The 23300-nt window shown below is 40.1% G+C and overlaps 1 protein-coding gene across 1 annotated transcript; it reads right to left on the bottom strand.

Moving 5' to 3' along the window:
• Positions 1 to 364: 364 nt before the first annotated feature.
• Positions 365 to 23129, bottom strand: LIPM (lipase family member M; the record flags this gene model as incomplete). Its single annotated transcript, XM_080695377.1, has 9 exons — positions 365 to 634; positions 4109 to 4180; positions 4926 to 4997; positions 6453 to 6599; positions 6739 to 6875; positions 10741 to 10850; positions 11633 to 11831; positions 15407 to 15524; positions 22983 to 23129. The coding sequence occupies 9 exons, from the start codon at positions 23127 to 23129 to the stop codon at positions 365 to 367; spliced, it is 1272 nt and encodes a 423-aa protein (XP_080551503.1).
• Between the last annotated feature and the right edge of the window lie 171 nt (positions 23130 to 23300).

The raw sequence follows: 23300 nt of genomic DNA, 5'->3' as shown, positions 1-23300 counted from the left end.
CTCAAGTACTAGGGTTACAAGCATGTGTCACCATGCCCAGGTCCTCTAACCCTTTTTATTTTTAGTTTAAAATAAGGTCATCATTTAGAGATGTAGTGAATATCTAGCTACGTGCTCGCTATCAGGTAAAACCTACACTTCAAGATGATAGAAGACATGATAGCACAAGGAAAGTGTTTTCTAAGTCAGTTTGACTAACTGAAAAACACGTAAATCTCAGTTTTAGCTCCAGATGCAGAAATCTAATTCCTTCTATGGACACAGTAGATTTCCACTTCTGAAAATCCCCCTTAAAACCCTCTACGCGTGGCCCCGGCCCCGTCTTCCAGGAGGCTGTTACTAGGACTTGTCGGCCTAAGACACTTTACAATGTGGCCTTGCAAGTTCCCTGGGAATGATTGGCTTCCTCCTGCTTCATCAGATCTATGATCTCATTGTACATACGGTGAGGAGCATCCAGCCCCCAGATGAAATCCACATGAGCCCATTCAGGAATGTTCTTGTGGTAGATGAGGTTGGTCACTTCAGAGAGCAGTGTTTTCACATCATCTGGATTGGAAAGCCAGTCCTGGCCCCCTGTCCACATCGCCGTTGGGACCGTCATGTCTCGAACTTTGTACCTCATAGGAGTTGGCTAGAGAGAAAGATGGTTCTAATTCTAGATAATATTTGAGCACCTAAATTCATAAATTCATAATTCACATTTTGAATAAATATGCCATGTGTTGTGGTAAAAAGTGCATGGGCTTTAGAGCCATGCAGAATTCCATTAAGAGTTTCTGTTCTGGCCCCTGATTTAATGCAGTTGTTTAACATGATTAAATCTGTTTTTTTCATCTTTGAAATGGGAATAATGTGTAATAACTTACTAGAGCAAGTGAAAAAGTGAGTAAGTTACCTGGTCTTTCTTTTTTTCTTTCTTTCTTTCTTTCTTTCTTTCTTTCTTTCTTTCTTTCTTTCTTTCTCTTTCTTTTCTTCTGTCTGTCTTTCTTTTCTTTTCTTTTTTGCTTTTCTCTTTTCTTTTTTCTTTCTCTTTTTTCTTTTTGTCTGTGCAGAGCTGAGGCTCAAACCCGGGGCCTCATGCATGCTAAGCACACTCTACCACTGAGCTACATCTCCAGCCCCGTAGCTTGCACTTTAGATATTCAATAATGTTTAATTTCTTCTATTAGCTATATTGCAAGTAAGTTGACTTAGAAAATAACATTTCTGTTAATGTTCAAAGATAATTTTATAAACATTTTATGAGGCAATAATTAGAGATCTACATAGAAAGGCAGCGGAAGCCACTGGAAGGCGCCTGGATCCTCACAGGCAGCCCTTGGGGCAGGCCCACTTTGACTGCATTTCTATAAACATGAGGAAGCCCCAAACTGACCTTTGGTATTCAGTTGAGTTGAACCTAGGGGAGGTAAAGCTAAGTACCAGCTCCACAAGTCTTTCCCAGCTCCCACCCAATCACCTGAAGAAGGGTCTTCCTAATTCCTGGAAACTTCCCTTATTCAAGAAGTGCAAGTAGGTTTGCCTGGAGGTCTGAGTCCTTTTAATTAATCAATCAGCACCCAGAACTTTCCACAAAGTTGGAAAGTCTCATTTCTTGTAAAATCAACATGGAGTCTTGGCTTCAATCTGAGATGCCTATCTTTGTCTTTGTGGCTCCTTAAGAATTTGGAGTTATAAACCAGGCATGGTGGTGCACGCTTGTAATCCCAGCATTCGGGAGGCTGAGACAGGAGGATCATGGCTCATGGACAGCCTTAGCTACTTAGACTCTATTTCAAAATAAAGAATAAAAAATAGGGCAGGGAGTATAGCTTGGAGGTAGAATGCCCCTGGGTTCCATCCCTAGACTCCGCCCCCCCCCAAAAAAAAGAATTTGTAATTATAGCTTAATTTAGCATGAAAGGTTAGACTATTCTATGGAGTCAGTAATTTTTTTTCCTCCTCTTACAGGTGAATGAATAGGCTGAACTGAATGTCCTGTCTAGCTTGATCTTGCCAGGATTCTATGACATGATTCTCTGTGTATGTGTGTTTTCTCTTCGCTTTACCAATTCCTGGTGCCTACTCTGCATTCATCACTTTCCCTAGGACTCAGTTCACTCAACATCGATAAATTGAAGCTATCTTAGAAGATAAATACTTTCTGTAAAGACGTATTTTAGGAAGCTCGAAGAGGGATCTAAAAAGAAGCTGTTGCTACTTGTGATTGAGGGTTTGCTTATCCAGGGGGAATCTTCACAATTTGTTCAAATTTCCTAGCATTTTATGTCTACATGGATGTACAACAATATATGTTAAGTGTTATGTGAGACTCCAAACAATGTTACTTCTCTGATTTGATCTGTATGACACATACTTACTTTCATAACGCATGCCAACCAATAATCTTCAGTGAAATTTTTATGCTCAAAAGAACATACTTACCCAATTCTGATTCTCTACATTTCTATCTTTAATTTTATTCCGTAGTCCCCGCTGTGTATTTCTAGGGTTATGTAATTTTTTTTCATAGTTTAGCTTGAAAATCACAAACTCTTTATAAGTGCAGTCAGGAAGAACTCATAAGAGTTATTTGATCCAGTAATTTTTATTTTAATGATAAAGAAAGTGAGTCCTGATGAATCATAGCAGCCTACTCACCATTACACAATCTCACCGAGCAGAGGCAGCCCAGAGACAGGAATGTTCACCTAATGTTCTTTGTACTATTCTGTGAAACATCCTCACTGCCACCCTCTCCATATATTTGATTTGATCAGAAAGGCTCCTTCTAGTATCCACCACAGATTATGCTCATCTCCCCACTGAACCTTCCCTATCTTGCTCCCGAGAAGCCCAATGCCTGGTTCATAAAGCATCCTCAGCAAAAAGGGGCCTTCTTTCCAGGCATAGTGGCACATGTTTGTAATCCCAGCATTTGAAGGCTGAGATAGGAGGATTGTTGTTCGCCAACAGCCTTAGCTACTTAGTGAGGCTCTCTGCATTGAGTCCTTGTTTCAAAACAAAGGAGGTAGAATGCCCCTGGGTTCTATTCCCAGTACTTTAAAAAAAAAAAATGAGGGCCTTCTACATCATTACAGGAGCAGAGAGTTGTCTTGGCGAGATTATGGATGCTTCTATTTTTATTTATTTTATAATTTAGTGTGTGTGTGTGTGTGTGTGTGTGTGTGTGTGTGTGTGTGTGTGTTGCTAAGGACTGAACCCAGGGGCATTTTACCTCTGAGCTACACCCCCAGGCCTATTTTTATTTATTATTTGGAAGAAGGGTCTCATTAAGTTGTTGAGATGCTCACTGTGTTGTTGAGACTGGTTTCAAACCTGCCTTCCTCCTGTCTCAGCCTCCCAGTTACTGGGATTAGAGGTGTGTGCCACTATGCCTGGCTCCCATTTTTTAGACAGAGTCAAAGCTTTCCTGCTTGAATTCTTGTATTTAATTAATGAATTTATTTATGTAAACCATGAAAGAACTTTAATCAGCATAGCTGCACCGAGTAGACCAGGGGACCCATGTTCTTAGCCCTGTCTTAGAGGCATTGACAATGACTTTGAGGTTTTATAGAATGAGAAATGAGGGCAAACGTTTGATAGCTGGAAGCTTTGCACCGCTGCCAACGTAGGCGATCTTGATCGGGTGTGGTCTCCTCCTTCATTATCTAAGGGTTGTTCTGGAGGGCCTTGTTTGTGATTAGAAAATTGTTGCCTGGCATGGTGATGCATGCCTGTAATGCCTCTAATCCCGGTACTTGGGAGGTTGAGACAGGAAGATTACAGGTTTGAGGCCAGCCTCAGAAAGTTAGCAAAACACTGTTTCCAAATAAAATAGGGCTGGGGATGTGTCTAGGAAGTTGAATGCTCCTAGGTTCAATCCTCATTGCAAGAGAGAGAGAGAGAGAGAGAGAGAGAGAGAGAGAGAGAGAGAGAGAGAGAGAGAGAGAGAGAGAAGGATAAAATTGTTCTTGCTTCTTCAGAGGGCAGGGGCTTAGCTGGGGTTTATCTTAGAATTAAATAATTGGGTTTTATTCCTATCCCTAGAACAACCTGTCATCTGAATATCTCACATATTGCCAAAGGATATCTTTTCAGCAGATGGTATGTGGCTTTTTACCTGATTGCCTTTCTCCAGATTTTTGGTCTCGCTCCCCCAGTCATATGCTCGCAGCTCCCCAGAATTCACTGCCTGAAAGGAGAGAACAACTTGCAAGGCATCCCCAGGGAGTGGTGGGGTGGTGGAAATGGGCTACCTCTCCTATTGTGGAGAGGAGAGCAGAGAACAAGCTCTCTGAGCTGCTCTTGAATACCACATGAGGGTAATCTTCAGGAAAGGACAAAGGCAAGATCCAGGCTCTTTCAAGGAGAGACATGGATGGCAGAAACACTTGACCACTACATTATCAGCTCCAGGAAGTGAGTCTCCATCGTAACCAATGTGGATTGATGCTTGGAACAATTCCAGGAAGCGCCCCCTGGAATTGTGCAATGTCCTGGAAGATAGTGACTTTTTTTTTTTTTTTTCGTATAGCTTCTCTTCCCCACATCACCCTGAGATTGCAGTGAAAATCTCTGGGCAATGAGCCTTTTTTTGTTCATACTTGACCATTCTGCTGAAGGAACCCAGAAGGACAATGTGGAAACATAATTTCCTCCAGCCGTCTCTTTCAAGTGGCTAGAGACAGAAAAGGGCCGCACTTGGGCTATTTTACTTTCCAGATCCTCTAAGGATGTCCTCAAGCCATTCCTATCCTTTCCTCTCATCTCTTGCAAAGTTTCAATGATCACATTCACAGCTGAAATATCAGAGATCAGATTGCATTCTGTGTTAGAATAAACGCAACCCCCCTGGGCTGACGAAAGGGCCTCCTTTGACTATTCCAGATGAAAAATGCAAGAACTTGTAGTAAAGGCTACACGTTCAACATTCTTACCTGGCTCCAGTGTAGAATATTTTGCACAGATGTTCCAGCAGGACTATGAGCGACATAGACATTTGCTCGGCTCTGCAATAAAGCATGAATAGTTAGTGGGACATGGAAAAACTTACAAGATGTGCACCCTGTCAAAACCAAATCTCCAGCTGGGCGTGGTGGTGCATGCTTGTAATCCCTGCGTTTGGGAGGCTGAGACAGGAGGATCACACAGGTTCGAAGCCAGCCTCAGCTACTTAGTGAGGCTTTCAGCAACTTAGTGAGACCCTGTTTCAAAATAAAATATAAAATAGGGCTGGGAGTATAGCCCGGAGGTAGAAAGCCTCTTGGTTCCACCCCCAGTACCACACACAAAAAAAACCCAAAACAAAAAGCAAATCTCCAGGGTGTTAGACTAAGAGATGAGAACATCATCAAATTATTATGAAACATTAATACACATGCACATGAATAAAATATCACTAAATGTAATCCTGGGCACCTATATATATTTTTATCTTAGAATAGCTTCTCATTAGAAATCTAGTTTCCTCATATTAAAAAAAAAAAGATGTATTAGAGATATTTAGAAGGACCCTGGCAATGGTCCCAGCTCTCATTTAATTTTTAGGCAAATTTTGACATTATTTAACTCACTAAATCTATGAATACTAATCTTTAAGATGGGGATGTTGGTAACACTTCTCTCATAGGCCTATTAGAGAGAATAACTTAGCCTGGCATATATTGAATGCCTATGGCTATAAGTCAAATTATCAATGGAAAAAAGAAGAAATCTTCAGGAATTAAAGACATATTTCCCCAACCACTAGGATTGCTGTTGGTAGACAGCCCTCCACCGTCCACCTCATTGGTGATCTCCTGGGCTTCAGAGAGATACCAGTCCAATATCTCCCTCAGCACCAGTGTGGTCTGCATTAAACAAGCTGAAGATATGGGGTATGAAGACCCAGACTTCTCATCCAACCTTAGGCTAGCTTTTCAGGGTCACTTCATCATCACAAATCCTTGTAGAATCAACAGAGGTTTATCTTGGGATTGCATGACAATTTTACTTACAGAATCCCATGTCCTTATCTCAGTATTATCTCAAGAGCATAACCCCAAATCATCTTGCATACTAATCTCTATCTCAGAGTGTGAATCCTTGATAACCTATCCAATGACGCCCACCAACTGGTAGCTATGCTTAAGTCAAACTGAAACCCCCAAACTTCTTGTCAAAGAACATAAATTCAAATAAAAAAGACCCAAGAGGTAGACGATGCATGGTGGGTCTCTCTGTTGACTACCAGGTTATAATTGTCCATGTATAGTCAGTGAAGTTAGTAGCTAGCAAGGTTAACGTAACCTTGCTCCAGCCTCTGCTGAAGTTCTCCTAGTATTTCCTTAAGATTTAGAAGCAAAGACTATTGGCTGCCCATCTTTTATCTAAGTCTTCAGTGGGATTAGCTCATCCCCAGAAGTAAGACGAGTTAAGTCTCAGCTTTGATTGGGAGACTGAAAATTTACTAGGTTCCTACTTACCATGTTCATATTGTTTGTGTTAAATCCTCCCAGAAGTAATATGATGTTGCTACAAATCTGGTCAAGAATCATCTGGCCACAAAGATAAATAAAAATCTGTCTGAAAAATCTGGTCTGGTACAGAAATTCCTTTTTGCCAAACAATCCCTATAAAAAACATAGAGTAAAATAGAAGACATTATTCTTTAGATACAAAAAAATTGACTATTTTAAAAGTATATGTCTTAGGAAATATGGCTGGAAAACTCTTGTACATATGTAAGGAATTATCTGAGATGTCACATACCTTGATCATCATATCTGGCAGCAACAAAAATTTGGTCCCAGGGCTTCTTGCATATTTGACAGTGGCTATAGGGGCTAAGGCAAAATTCATTTTGATTTTCTGAGCCAGTTCTGGCATTGTGGAAAATGCAATGAAGCCTGTAATAGAGAAAAATATATGAGCATGGATATGGAACATTCTAGGACTTTAAAATGTATATTTTATTTTTATTAAAATATTCTAATAATTGTGATTATGTCTTAACTCTCATCCTACAAAATTATAAGCTCCTGGCAGGGGCAACAGCAAAAATTTCTCTATGCTCCCTATGACACCTACCATATTTGCTGTCAAGTAGTGTGTTCTCTTTGAATAAATAAATGTTTTGAATACAAAGATATTAACTTTGAGAACATATATATATAAATATATATAATTTATATATATAAATAAATGCAAGAAATACATATGTATGTATGTATATATATATATATATATATATATATATATATATAGAGAGAGAGAGAGAGAGAGAGAGAGAGAGAGAGAGAGAGAGAGAGAGAGAGAGAATATTACATGCTGGAAACCTTACTGTGGACTTTTAAAGTTCTTACCTTGTTTAACTTCCAAAATCTTATACATTTTATTTTTTAAATACTCTATAGCAAAATAAATCAAGAATTAGAAAACTGGCCTTGCTGATAACAAGTGTGTTTTATAACAGTGCAAATAGGGGTAGTGAGGTTTTGCTAGTTTTCCTTGATCCTTTGTCTTTCTGAAACACACATTCTAACATAGTCTACTAGACCAGCTGTCCAGTGAAGTGGATTCCAGTTCATTTTTCTGTCACTGACTTGGTATGAGACTCTGATTAAGCCAGTCTGTGATTTCATTTCCACACCTGTAAAATAGAGACACTAGTTCTCCAAATACCACTGTTCAAGGAAGATCTCTATGGGGCCTATGGGAGAAAAGGGCTTTCATATAAAGAGAGGACATGGTGATTCTATTTGAAATATTATGTGTTTAAAAAGCCTGCATACAGCCGGGTGTACGCTGTAATCCCCGTGCTTGGGAGGCAGAGACAGGAGGATCACGCAAGTTTGAAGCCAGCCTCGCTGGCTTAAGAGACCCTGTTTCCAAATAAAATATAAAATAGGTCTGGGAGTGTAGCCCAGTACCACACACACATAAAAGCTCTCAATCTAAACTAATATTTGTAGTCTGAGAGGTTGGAAGGAAAAGGTTGGATGGAGAAAAACTAGAATAACATGACTTCTGTACAGCTCTCAGGAGGTAGATGGGCATTCAGAAGACTGATCACTTCTCTACTTTTCTCTCCACCTGATTAGTCTTGGCAGCTACATGCAAAGGCAGGCATAGAGTGACTTGTTATTACCTCCTCTTCTTCTCCTGTTTCAGCTATGCTATTAGTAGGAATAGGTTGAAAATAAATTAACTATACTGCAGCTTAATTCTGTCCAGAACTCCCCTCAATGTCAAAATCTGAGAACTCCAGATAATGTCTCCCAGCAATGCCTCTCTTTACGCAAAGCGAGTTCCAGCTCGCCACCTGAGCAGCTCCATGGTTTACCACTAGAAGAATCTTGCACTTTCTCACCCTGGTTTCAGGGCAATGTCTAGCTTCATCACCAGCACCTTTGCTTGCAGGTCAAGATGAACAATTTGAATAGAGACACAACATTGTTTTAAAGACCTCTGAGATTTGGACAGGTGCATACACTTGACACTGTAGCCTGCCTTCTATGAGGGAGATGGTGAGGACCCATTAATGTTATCACAAAATAGGGATAGTGTGAACGTTAGGCTCCTTGTATTCCCTAGAGAAGAGCAGCTAGAAACGAGCCAGCTGGCCTTGCGCTGAGTGCCAACAGTCCTCGAGCCATGAGAATCCCTGACTCACAATTCAGTTTTATTTTTGACATAATGTCATTGTGAGTAATGATCACAGAAGACTGCTGGGAACGTTTTAGAGGAAAAGAGCCCCTGGTGGCATGATTGATATACCTAAGAAGCCCCAGTGAATCACATCATCCCAAATAGACACTGGCAGCAACATTGTGATGTACACAGATAAGAGAGAATGGGAGAACTAAACAAAACATGTGAATTATTCCAATGCTTACCCTTCTTTGGAGTCAGATTAATCTTGTTTGGTAAACTACATGTTCTCTCTCTCTCTCTCTCTCTCTCTCTCTCTCTCTCTCTCTCTCAATAAAAGTCAGAGGCTCTGGGCATTTTAGCGTCATTCCTTAGGATGTGGAGACTAGAGCCAATTTGCAAGAGAAATCTAAATAACTCGATACATAACAGGCTTTCTTAAAAGATGTTAGACTTACACATACATTGGATTTCCCCTTATAATTGTGGCTTTTTTCCCCTTGAAATTCTTCAGAGAAAGTATTCTGTGTCTACACTCTTGAGGACAGAGACTAAACCTGCAGAATTCTAGGGAGAGGTAGAGTGGACACTCTATTCCTGGGAGATAAAGAGCTAGCAAAAGGTGAATTCATGGCTTGGTGATAATATTTAATGATCATCGGGAACTTTTGCAGAAGCAATTCACTTGACCAGTTAGCACCCATCAACAGAGTGACCAAGTGGCCCACTGAGTTCTCAGAAGCCAAATGGCTGAGGTCTAATGGCATGATGTATTGTTGAATTAAGGGAACAACAAGCATGCTTTGCATCAACTAAAGTCTGACTGAGCCTCTCCCACTGATGGCCTGAATTCACAATGCTTTCAGTGTGACAAGTGTTAGAGGCCACCTCTTTCTGTTTAGAGAAGGACTTAACATTAGAATTCCCAATAACTCTGGAGGTGGCAGTAATACTTTGGTAGGAGTTGAGAAATGTGCTTGTGCCATTCCTACTCAACTGAGGGACCTGACTGCTTAGTGGTTGTATAGCATGTGTTTGGAATACATGGGCATTCGTCCTGGCTTAGTGACCTGTGGCCAAGCTCTTTCATTAAGATGCAATGTATCCATCTATCAAATAGGAATTCAGGCATTTCCCACATTTTCTCATGCAGGGATGAAGCAATTTTTTTGCATAAATAATGGGTGGGCACTTAGGTGCTCATAAAAGTCAATTGTGATTATGATGGAGGCTAGGGTCATATAAAAATGATATTAAACCACAGATACCAATGGGGGCAAAATAACTGTTTGCAAAACTTCATATTTCTGTAACAATGGGTATGAAGCCTTTCCCCGTAGATAGACACAGCTGTCCTGGTTGCAGAATAAATATTACTTGCAGTAAATGACTACTCACTTTTCTCCTTAGAAAGCTGCACCCCTGGCCTTTACCTTAGGATCTGGTCTCAGGGCAAAGGTAAGGAGCTCTTTTCAGTCTGAGAACCTTCTCCTGTGGTATATGCCGTTTCTCTCAGGATATTTCTACCTTCTAATCTAACCCAAATGCACTTTCCATGTTGACCTTGGTCTGATTTAGGGCTGCGATAGTAACAATCTCCATCTCCCTGGCTAAGTGTTCAGTATTCTGCAGAGTAAAGTCTCTCACAAGTTTATCCAAAGCAAAAGGACACCAGTACATGATTCTAGACATTGGCTTTTTCAGGAAAAGAGAAAGAGTTGGGAAAAAATATCTATCAGTTATGCTTATAACATGAAAATACTTTCTGTGAATCGATTGCCTACTACAGGAGAAACATTGAACCCAGGACTCCAGTCATGTGAAACATTTTTTGCGTGTAGACTGTGTACCAGAAACTTCTTTTACAGTGGTGTCTTCAACAAAATTTTTACCTTCACAGACTTTACCTACATTTTCATACTGAGAAGCCTGAGCAGTACTAACACTTCTAAGGGGGTGTTATCCTCATTTTGTATATGAGGTTAACTGAGGCCAGCTCTCAGAGTCATGGGAGAGGAGCAGGCCAGACTGAAAAGAAGTGCCAGACGACTCACTGCAGGCACAGCCTACACTGTGGGATCACATTCCCAAGGATACAAACCTGATTTCCTTTGAACCTACCCATGGTGGTGCCCTGTGAATAGCCGATATAATAAATCTTTTCCTGGCCCGTTTTCTGCAAAATAAAGTTTATCACTGCAGGAAGGTCAAACCTAGCCATCTCATCATAACTATAGGGGGAAAAGACAAAGTTATATGAAAAATTATGATCAGATACAAACAGAATCCCCACCCTCCAGGTTTATAAACAAGCTCTTGAGTTGTGGGCCCTGGTAACTGTTACTTTGCCCCCTCCGTACTTAGAATGGGCTCCTTTGAGAACGGCGATGCATGGGTGTCTCTGGGGTCCTGGGCTGTCAGTGAACCTTTGTTTTCTCCAGATGTTATCATAGAACAATAATCACCAGTGAAAATTTATTTGAGCATGCAATCTACCTCCCAGTGGACCTGTGAGCAGAACAGCCCAGGGCCATGCAGATTTCTTCATAGAAAAAAAAATATTAAAGATGCAGTAGGAACTCTTGATGAAATGTATAAAGAGCAGGTGAATAGTAATACATAATTTAAGCAAAAACATCAAAAGCCTTTGTCTGACCATGAAACATAAGAGGCAAATTGATGACCCACAAGGCTTAATGGTTTCCCTTCTCTTTTTAATGCTACCTGGTCTTGTCTCCTTTTGGGGAGACTAGCTCTAGCCATCACTCATACAAGAGTCAGTCTTAGAGTACCCACCTACAGTCACCTGAAACAACCACCATTCTCACTCCATTAGTCAGACCCAACCTTCTATGTGGGGGTCCCAGTATTTCCTATACTTCCCCCATATAATCACTAGCTAATGAAAAGTGGGAAATATCATAAGATATTGATGATACAACCAACACTAAAAGACTGGGTAATTCTTTATCCAGTTCTCCAAAAGAGATGTACCTCTACCTCCATCCTATACCTGAAAGCCCAGAACTCATCCTGGTCTATGGAGAGGGTCTTGTGTTTCCGAGACCAGGTGTTTCCCCTGCTGTTCCCCATCCACACGTCAAAGCCAGAATCTGCCAAAATGAAGCCAAGGCTGTTGTTGGGCAGGTTGGAAATCCAGTTGCTGGCATCTCCGAGCAGGCCATGCTGCAGTAACACGACCGGCCTGGAACCTGCAGTCCAGAGAAAAGGTCAAAAATCATCACCTTTCCTGTTATGTCCTAAAGTACAAAGGCTTTCAGGTCAGGCAAGTGTGTATTCAACTGAACTTCAGCTGCTTGCTAGCTCGATTATCCTGAAAATTGCTTAAGAGCTTCGCATCTTAGTCTCATCATCAGTAAAATGGGATTTTGTTATGATTAAATATGATAGAGCACAAGGAACACATGGCACAATGCTGGCAAAAAAAGAATCGGTCAAATTCAGCTTTCTTGTTATTTTTGTGCAATTACTATTACTGGAATTGTCTGTCCAATGGAGAGTATATTATAATTATTAACATACATTAATACATTAATGTATCAATAGCATATTAACACTATCATGTTATTAATAGCCTATAATTAATTATATTATATAGTTATATAATATGACATATAATTTTATATGATACATAAATAATATATACAATAGGTTGTATATAATATGATATCAAATATAACTATTATATATTCTACTATAACAGAATATATAATTATATAAGCTATAATGCAACATGCTTAAATATATAACATGGTTAATATATTATAATTAATATACCCAACATAAATGAATATATTATTATATAAAATATATACACAGAGGTAATGTACATAAAATATGCACACACTCTTGATATACACATATATACACATATCAAGGCTCCTTCATGTCAAAAGTACCCACAAGCCATCTTGAAGGAACTCTTTTTGATACAGGAAGATTTGAGTATTAAAATAAAATTATAATAATGAGTTATGCCCCTTATAATAAATTAAGAATAGCCTTTTTGTGTTTTAGGGGCATTATTTGTTTGTGTTGCGGTAGTGGGGATTGAACCCAGGGGCATTTTACCTCCAAGCTACACCCCCAGCCCTATTTTATTATTTTCATTCTAAACTGGGTCTCCCTAGGTTGATGAGAGTCTCACTGCTTGCTAGGCTGTCCTCGAATCTGCGATCCTCTTGTCTCAGCTCCTAAGTACTGGGACTATAAGCATATATCACCATGCCTGGCTAAGAATAGCCTCTTTGAAGAGGTGAATGGGAGTCCCGGAACATTATCATCTACTAAAAGGCCAGTTCTTTAGACCCCAAACTCTGTCCAGGAGTGAAGAATCTAAGTCAACAGGATGTGCCAACAAGGTGATCCCTGAATAGAGACTGCAGCCGCTGCAGTCGCCCGACTGCTTGAAGAGGCATGCCCTGTCGGCCGCCCTAAGACTCCTGGGGCTTAGTGAAAAGTTTGTTCTGTTCCCAAGCTATTCATTTATTTATAAAAATTAATCATCCATTCCACAAATATTTATTTGCATTTAGAATGTGTTTATCACTCTTTTAGCTACTGGATATAGACTTGAACTAAATAGATAAAGTTCTGGTCCCACTGAATTTACACTCTGGTAGCAGAAATGGACAGTAAACTAACAAGCAAGCATCTATCATATCAGGCACTATAAAGTGCCATAAGGAAAAGGAAGCAAGGTAAGGGTCCAGATGTGAACAGATGCCAAGGAAATGCTGTTTGAGTAGAATGGTCAGGGAAAAGAAGGGCTGGGCAACCTGCACAGACACCTGGCCAAATAGTGGTCCAAAGAGAAAACTGTAAGTTCAAAGGCACTGAGGCTTTTACATATAAAAGACACAGCTGTTCAGCTAGTATAAAAAAAACTGATTTTTAAGAAAATACATGAGTACAAACAGGAATAAAACAGAACCTTGAAGCTTCTTTGCACCAAAGGCCAATAGCATCTACCTAGTATTTCCTGATTCTAGTAAGAACATGGGCTACACTAGTAAACAGGTCTTGACTCAAGTGTAAGTAATAGCACAGATTTTCTGGTCAAATTACATCTGTTTGTGATACTTTCTTAGGGTTATTGTGAAAATTAAATGATACTAATGAAAATAAAGCACTTAGCACTGAACCCAGCATCTGGAAAGAGTACAAGAATTATATTATCTGGCCGGGCGTGGCCGCACACGCTTGTAATCCTAGCATTCAGGAGGCAGAGACCAGAGGGTCACAGTTTGTGGATAGCCCCAGCTACTTAGTGAGGACTTTTGCAACTCAGTGAGACCCAATTTCAAAAATAAAAAAGACTAAAAACTAAGGCTGAGAGTGTAGCTTAGAGGTAGAATGCCTCTGGGTTCCATCCTCAGTATCACACATACAAAAAAGCATTATATTATCTGTATATATGACAGATAGTGTAGTTGCTACTATAAACAAAGTTAGAGTATTAAAAGGAAGAGAGCCAAACAGAAATGGAAAACAAGCATGCTTTGGTTATTAATGGTGTTACATTTTTTTAAAAAATCTAGTATTGGCCGGGCATGGTGGCACACGCTTGTAATCCCCGCGCTTGGGAGGCAGAGACAGGAGGATCACACAGGTTCGAAGCCAGCCGCACGCGCTGGCTTAGGAGACCCTGTTTCCAAATAAAAATGTAAAAATAGGTCTGGAGTGTAGCCCGGAGGTAGAAGGGCTTCCAGGAACCCCAGTACCACCACCAAAAAAAAAAAAAAGTTATCATGGTGTGACTGCTGGAGGTCCCCAAGACTCTCGTAAGGGGTTAATAAGGTCAAAATTATCTTTAAAATACTAGCTGGGCTGTAGCTCAACAATCGAGTGCCTGTTTAGCATGAATGAGGCCCTGGGTTCCATCCCCAGCACCAAAAAATAAAAAAGTAGCCGGGCGTGGTGGCGCACGCTTGTAATCCCCGCGCTTGGGAGGCGGAGACAGGAGGATCGCGCAGGTTCAAAGCCAGCCTCGCTGGTTTAAGAGACCCTGTTTCCAAATAAAAATATAAAAATAAGTCTGGGATTGTAGCCCTGAGGTAGAAGGGTTTCTAGGAACCCCAGTACCACCAAAAAATAAGAAGAAGAAGAAGAAGAAGAAAGAAAATCTAGTATTAGTTGAAACTCTCACATACAAAAAAATGAAATTATACAAATAGGTATCAAAAATTAAAAATTTACATATAGAGCCTAGTTCTTAAAAAGTCCCTAGTAAAAAGTGAGACAACATCTTAAACATTTCAGGAAGTCTCTGGATGAGAAGACCATGTGCAAATGCAGAGTGGCGAGCGACAGGCACCATACTGGATTTTGTATTCTTCATGAGCAGAGGTTGGTGTGGTCTGTTCAAGGGATCACCATTGAGTATTCTAAAATATTTATATAGAAGGACCTCGGAGAATGGGTTAAGTGCTAGAAGGGGTCAAGAAATAGATTTTTCTTGGAGGGCTTTTTGTTTGTTTTTGTGGGGCTGGGGTTCAAACTCAAGGCCTCACATATGTTAATCACACACTCTATAACCAAGCAGGTAGCCCCCCAGCCCGATGGTGTATTTTGAAAGGCAAACACTGAGCTTATTTCAGATAATTGATGAGTGTGGGTTGAGAAGGGTAGTGGTGATAGAGATTCCGGGAGAGCCAACACTATTACTATTCTTTGACCAGTGGATCCCAGTCTGCACACTGAGATCACAGAAAGTCACGGATGCAGGGGAGACTGCCAAGTTGGGGTGTCATTGGGTGAACCATACCTTCCTTCTTATATTGCAGTAGGCCTCGAGGAATTCTGTTCACAGAAAGGATGTACCCATCTTCAGTTGCAACCTCATACTCCTCACAGGGATAGCCTTGATGTCTGATGATCTCACTCTATGGAAAAAGCACAATTCCTTTTGAGTTCAGCTCAATATGGTTGTATTCTTAATGACCTCAAAGTAAAAGTAGATTCCTTAATGCTGTAAGAGGTGGTCCAAAAAGTCCTTGCTTGCCCTACATTACCACGTTACCTTAGAAAAAAACTAGCCAAACTCTCTCCATTCCTTACTTTTTCTATTTTATTAAATGATTTTTTAAGTGTTGGGGATCAAATCCAGGGCCTCATCCATGCTAGGCAAGTGCTCTACCACTGAACACTCTCCATTTGAACATCCCAACACTTGAAAAGTGCCGGGCCAGAACACTGATTCTAAAACCCTGGTATACATCAGAATCATTCAGGTTCACCTAGACATACAGATTCTTGGGTCCACTTCAGATTAGAGATCAGGTTATTCTAATTTCAACCAGCAGAAACTTGTTCCAAGATAACTTATGAAAATCCCTTAGCCATGCATTTTGTAAGGTTCTTTTCAGTTTTAAATCACATGTTCAAGACCAATGAATCTTCACATTGTTAGATTAAATATCCCTTCATAAGTGTGAGGATAACTATAAACATGGATATATATGTAGACATGCAAAAAGGCTTTTGAATATAATTTCAGGGGTTTCAGATTCCTTGTTGTTTATGTATGGACTTCTGGTTAATATTCCCTATTCTGTACAGTTGTGACATGTAGAATGATCTTTGGAAAACACAAAGCTTCAGAGCTCTCCTAAGCATCTCCCTTATTCTCATCCACTGTCATCATTTAGAGAAGGAAGGAACTATTTCTATCAGGGTAGTGTTTATCTTTTTATTGTTATTTTAAATTTTTTGTGGTGCTGGGGATTGAACCCATTCCACCTTCAAGCGACATCTCCAGCACTATTTTAATTTTTATTTGGAAACAAGGTCTCACTAAGTTGTAAAAACCTTGCTAAGTTACTAAGGCTGGTCTTGAAGCTATGATCCACCTGTCTCAGACTCTCAAATACTGGGATTAAAGGCATGCACCACTACATCTGGTTCTTGAGATTGCTTTAAAATGAGCAAGAGAGGACAAAACTAGGTGCCAAATGCCTAGTATAGTGCATAGGATAATATAGCATGGTCATTAAGAAGAAAGGCCTAGGGTCTCACTAGTTGAGGTGTAATCCTGGCTTTAACACTAATACATAAATTAATTGTATGACCTTAAGAAATTTGATTAGATTATGTTGCTCCATTTATTCATGTATTAGTTTATATTCCATAGTATTGTTGCAAAAATATAAAAATATAATATACATAAAACACTAATTGCAATGCCTGGATCACATTAGTAGGCATTCAATAGACATCTATTATATCTATAATTAAAACCCAATTAGCCATGTCTTGTGGAGTATAGTGCATGTGTGTGTGCCAATGCACACTTAATTCTTTAAAATCAAGCTTGCATCAAGGGGGCTTGTTATATACAAATTGCTGGACTCCACTCTCAAAGTTTCTGATATAGAACTGAGGAGGTAGCCTGGCGTGGTGGCGCACGCTTGTAATCCCAGCATTTGGGAGGCTGAAACAGGAGCATCACAGTTCACGGCCAGACTCAGCTACTTAGTGAGATCCTTTGCAACTCAGTGAGACCCTGTTTCCAAACAACAAAGAATAAAAACTCAGGCTGGAGGTGTCACGCAGAGGTAGAATGCCCCTGAGTTCCATCCCCAGTACTGGAAAAAAAAAAAAAAAAGAACTGATGAGGTAGGGATTAAGAGCCTAGAAAGAAAAGAACTACAGCCTCAGTGTAATTGAGTTTATGCAGAATAATAGTAGGACATAAATCTGTGGACATCTGTGCCTAACATGAAGGTTAAGAGATTACCTATAAACTTGCAAGATTGTACCACCATTTTCAAAGCTAGCTTGTCAATTTCTATTTTAAACAATGAGCATTTAGCTTTTTAATTTTTGTCCACAATTTGCAGATTACAATTATATTCAGTATTTAACTTTCAGTCTCATTGTTCACTCTTGAAATTTTAATTTAAGAAAGAAAATCAGATATATGTTTTAAAGCATAGCTATAAAGATGTGTGCCCCGGTATTATTTATAGCAGTAACTTATATTGGGAGACAGGTAAATTAATAGTGTGGTGAACACTGAGAAGCTCTACTCAGATTCCCCTTCAGTGAAGGGCTCGTCCCATCTACTGAGAGCCTTGTCACTCTTAAGGAATGTCTTGGCTGTCACTCCTTAAGGAATGGCCTCAGCTGTAGAGAGGCACCTTCTGCAAGCTGCATCCATTCCTGCCAAATGCAATGACTGCTTTGCTTAGGACGACTCCAAAGGGATCTTCTAGCGCAGCAGCTCCCCAGGGGGCTCTCTGTGGGGCTACTTTGGAGTCTGATCTGCTACTTCGGAGTCTGATTCTCCCTTTACCCATCTTGTTCTCCCCTGTCCTTCCACAGGTGTTGATCCCGAGAATCCTTTCTCTCTCTCAAAACAGGGTTGCACTATGTTGTTCCAGCTGGTTTTGCACTGGGGAGCTCAAGCGATCCTCCCACCTCAGCCCCCACCCCTGCCCTGCAGTAGCTGGTACTACAGGTGAGCTTTTCCATGCCCAGCTTCAAGGGTTCTCCTTAATAAATACCCTGCACATAAATTCTGCTCCCCAGAAATCTGTCTGTTCCCCCAAAGAATCTAGTCGGGAACAAATACATACCCTCCCAAAATAGAGCATAATGCAGGAAGTGAAATGATGTTCTTAAAAGGTTACTGGAAGACTAAGAGGTGAGACTTCTGGGAAGATGGCAACCGAGAAAAGCGGGGCTTAAGAGCCCCGCTAACAACAAATCTCCATTACCACAAAATCAGCGCCTTTCATAGCCAGAAAACACCATCACCAGTGAAACAAAAAATCACCAGGCTCCAGAGAGAAAGCGGACTGAGAACAGAGCCACAGAGGAGATACACCGGCTTCGCGCCCAAGGACGCGGCAGATGCGGCAGCAGCGCCATACTGCCAGCAGCACCGGCGAAATCACGGGACGGCTACAGCAAGCCGAGGTGAGCCACTGCGGAACAGCTAGGCGGGATTTCTCCGCGCAGAGAGCGTCTAAAGCTCCCAGTGGCCGAGCTCAGCACACACTGCAGGGATTCAGAGTAGAAATCAAAATCAAGAAGAAAAACGCCAGCCCCATAGCCGAGGGCGTAGCAGCGGCGCCATATTGCCACTGGCGGCAGCAGCAGGGAATTCAGCGAGGCCAGTACAGCTACATCTGCGTACTCAAGAACAGTGAGTCAAATTGCGGGCCACAGAGGAGAAATCCCAGTACTGTACTCCCTGGGACTTGACCCAGTGGGGGAGGGGCGGTGGCAGAGATATCACAACATAGGAGAACGTGCAACCTGGCACCCCCCACAGTCTAAAGCAGCCTCTATCGACTCTCTGGGTCGGAGACTCTGTGATACAACCCAGTAAAGGAGTAATGGGGTCTGAGATACTACTGACTCAAGATCCAGAGCACCTTAAATGAAGTCATAGTGACCCAAGGGAAGAACCCAGAGAAGGCACAAACTTCTGAAATCATGGGAAAGAGGAATAATACTGGAGCAATTAATGCCCACAACCCCACAACATCAGAACCCGATAAAACAGAAAATCAGAGATTTCTAGAAGATCAAATCAGGAAAATAACTGTAGAAATAATAGAGGTGCTTCGAAAAGAACTCAGAGAGAGCCAAAAAGAGATAAAGGATGCAATTAATGAAGTAAAGGCCTCAATTCAAAGCACAAACAACCGATTAGAACACATGGAGAACAGAATCTCGCTGTTAGAAGAGGAGCAATCCAAAAATGAACTCATAGTTTCTAATCTAGAAAAAATATCCGACAGCAGGAATCTGATATTGAAGAAATATGGGCCCATTTTAAGAGAGCTAACCTAAGAATAATTGGAATAGAGGAGGGAAAAGAAAGTGAAACCAAAGGGATCAACAATCTCTTCAAGGAAGTAATAGCAGAAAATTTTCCAAACATAGAGCAAGAGGTTGATACAAAGGTCCAGGAAACTTATAGAACTCCCTTTAGACATGATCGGAGAAGAGGATCCCCACGCCACATAATTGTCAAAATGACCAATGTGGAAGCCAAGCAGAGAATCTTAAAGGCAACAAAAACAAAGGGCCAAGTGACATTCAGAGGCAAACCAATTAGAATCACTCCAGACTTCCCAAACCAAGTCATGAGAGCCAGAAGGGCTTGGAGTAACATATTCCAAACTCTGAAAGAAAACAACTTTCAGCCAAAAATTTCCTACCCAGCAAAACTTTTTATCAAATTAGATGGAAAAATAAGAAGCTTCCATGACAAACAGAAACTGAAGGAATTTATGTCTTCAAAACCAGCACTAGAGAAAATACTCAAAGAGATTAACTACAAAGAAGAAATAGGTAACACACACCAGAACCAGAGAAACAAGAGTTTCCATCCAACAGACAATTAAGATTGGTTATCTGTGGAGATTCATTATTTATGTTAGTCTTTTACCTATCTCTAAATAGTATTGTTTGCCTTTATTGTTGTTAATTTTTAGGATTTCTCATTGGAATATTAATATACCTTCAGATATAGCATTTGGAAATATTTTATCCCATTCTATTAGTAACTTTTAACTCTGTTTACATTGTCTTTGGATATACAATTTTTTTATTTTTTTATTTTTTAGGGAGTCTGTATACTCCTCTGTTGCCTGTTTCATTGAAATCATAACCAAGAAATCACTGCCAATTTCAATGTTGTGAGGTTTTATGACCCAGATTTTCTCCTAAAAGTTTATAGTCTTAAGATTTGTATTTAGGTCTATTATCTATTTTGAGTTAATATTTGTATATGGTGTTAGCTAAGGGTCCAATTTTATTCTTTTCCGTGTAATTATTATTTTTTAACAATATTTAGTTAAAAGATTATCATTTCTACCACCAAATGTTCGTGGAAACCTTGTCAAAAATAACTTGACAATATAGGGAAGAATTTAGCTCTAGGCTTTTATTTAACTCCAATGGTTTATATATCTGCCTTTAGAATAGTACTACACTGTTTCAATTATTGTAGCTTTATATGGTTTGAAATCAGAAAATATATATCTTCTAGCTTTGTTCTTTTTCAAGATCGTTTTGGGTACCTAGACTCCATATTCCATATTAGGATAGATTTTTTTCTGAAAAATAAATATATAAATATATGATAGTTTCACCTAAAAAATAGAAAAAATATTCTCTGGTAAGAAAGAAAGCAAAAAGAAATATTGAAATGTTATCTTTAAGTCATCAAAAGCTTGGTATCAGACAAATGAAACTGTTATGTGAGATTATCATTTTTAATTTTAGATAAATTGCCATAATACTAGATGTCAACCACTAAGCCAAGCATGGGAGGGAGGGATAGGGAGAGAATGGGGTGGGGATTGGGTGGGGGCTGACTGGGAAAAGTGTGCATGTATGTCTACAAAAGTATGTATCCTGCTATGATGTATGAATACAGTGCACCAATAAAAAAAAAAGGTTACTGAACATCTTGGAAAATTCTTCATGATTCACATTTAGTAGAAAAAAATGTTGGAAGAACAGTATATTATGCATGGCACTCTCCCTCCTTGTTGTAGAAAACAGAAACATTCATAGACTTAGAAGAAAAAGAGAATACAAATGACAAAGTTAGATCTCTCTGTGGCCTCAGAGCACAGCACTGTTTCAAGGGTCTAGTAGGTGATCAATAAACACTTGCCACAAGGTATATGAATGGAATCAATTGTGTAACATAGTATAGGGTAGACTGCCATATATATATATATATATATATATATATATATATATATAATCAGTATACAGAGTCAAAGCCAATTCAGACTCCTATTTTTATTCTATTGTGTTGAATTTACACCAATAATTATATAAATTTTCTATTTTACTGCCTCTCCGAGTATAATTGCTCAATGGCAGAACCTCATTCAGTGGGTTTTAGTCTTGAGAAATCTTCCCTGAAATTCCAGTAGTGTGTAGATACTGGGCACACCCAGTGGGTGAGGTCGAGAATATTGTCTTTGCAGCTAAATAAATTCCCTCTACCGCACAACCAGAGGAATTCTTGTGAGACATTCTCAGGACAGATAGATGAATTCTAAGGGTCTGTACCAATGGGCAGATTATCAAGCAACTGTTGGAATGATCTGAAGAAATGTGATGTTTAGCACCATGTAGATTCAGGACATCTCTATGGCCTGTCAGCTTTAGAACCCATTCAAGAAGGGTTCTATGAAAAGTATCTTAACCCTGCATGCATGTCTGTTGAATTTCCTCTTTCTGTGAGGTATTAGATGAGCCCCTGGCATGGACATTGCACACAGCCATGCCACTCATGTGGAGGTGGCCTCTTCTTTTGCTCACCTGGGAGGATTTACTGCATAGTGGTTATAATTATAGGCTTGTGTTTAGGCAGGCCTGAATTTAAATTGTAGCTCTACCATGTACCCGTGTGGGGCCTGGTTTAACTTGCTTAACCTCTTTAATCTCAGTTTCTTGATTTGAAAAGTGTGAATGATCGTATCTGCTGCAGAGGGCAGTGAAGATGAAATAGTATCTTAGCAGCTTTTGTCACAACAGCTACTATTAGGTAAGTGTTACTGTATGGTGGCCATTACTAAGACCCAACTCGGAATGTGAAAGTCATTCCCCCCTCCCCCACCAAGGAAAGAAAGGAAATCTCTGGCGCATTGCTTGTGTATTTAATTCATAGAGGCCTTCTCTAGAAATCTCAGGGTTCTTTTATTGCCATTCAACAAAGTGAGCGGTCCAAAGCAATAGAACCAGATGCTACCAGAAGTAGGGGCCCTATAGCAGAAGTCCAAACGGATACCTTTACAGTATAGGAAAATCAGGAAAAGGATAAAAAAAGAATCACAAATACAATGGAAATAATCAAGGGTCTGCGTTTGGTTCCAAACACCTCAATTATTTCTTTGCTTTGAGGATGAACTTAAGAGTTGAAGGATAAATTAAATCTTGCTTGAAGTCAAGGGATCAAATCACTCACCCAGACAGGTGCACATCTGTAATTCTGGTACTCGGGAGGCTGAGATGGGAGGATTACAGGTGCAAGACCAGCCTCAGCAACTTAGGGAGACCCCATTTTTTAAAAAAATAGGACTGGGGGTGTAGCTTGGGGATAGATACTCCTAAGTTTAATCCCCAGTAACACAAAAAAGAACAATAAAATAAGTCATTCACTCAAATTTACTGAATTTGTTTGAGGTCTACTGTACTGACAATTCTCCCCAGTTCAATATGTCACTTTGTCACTACAATCTTCTAGCAAGAATCACCACCATATATAAATATCTAATACACAATGCAGATATTTCACAGATGCGAATGTTAACACATCGGGCACTTAATATCTCCCAAAACATTATGAAAAAACCTCAACTTACAATATTCATGAAGGCCTCTGGGTCCACAGCTTTCGTTGGCATATGTCCTGAGTTTACATTTCTTTGGAGTAGATACGCCACCAGAATCAGAAGCCACATCTCCATTCTGTGTGAAACAATCCACGCACTTGAGAAGATTCCTGGCATGGTCCAACATCTGCCTCTGTCTCCTCCCTGACAGTTTTAACAACTACATCTGAGGTCAGAAGAAGGCTCTGTAGGGTTAAAAGCTCGTCGATATGTTTCCCAGCAGCAGTTCCTTTCCCAAATTCTGAAGCAAATTAAGCAAGTTTAGTTGATAGAACTGGACAAACGCAA

The sequence above is a fragment of the Muscardinus avellanarius genome (assembly GCF_963383645.1).
Source record: "Muscardinus avellanarius genome assembly, chromosome: 4".
NCBI lineage: Eukaryota > Metazoa > Chordata > Mammalia > Rodentia > Gliridae > Muscardinus > Muscardinus avellanarius.
Note: the sequence above shows the minus strand (reverse complement) of the source record. Positions and strands in the feature narration are given on the sequence as shown.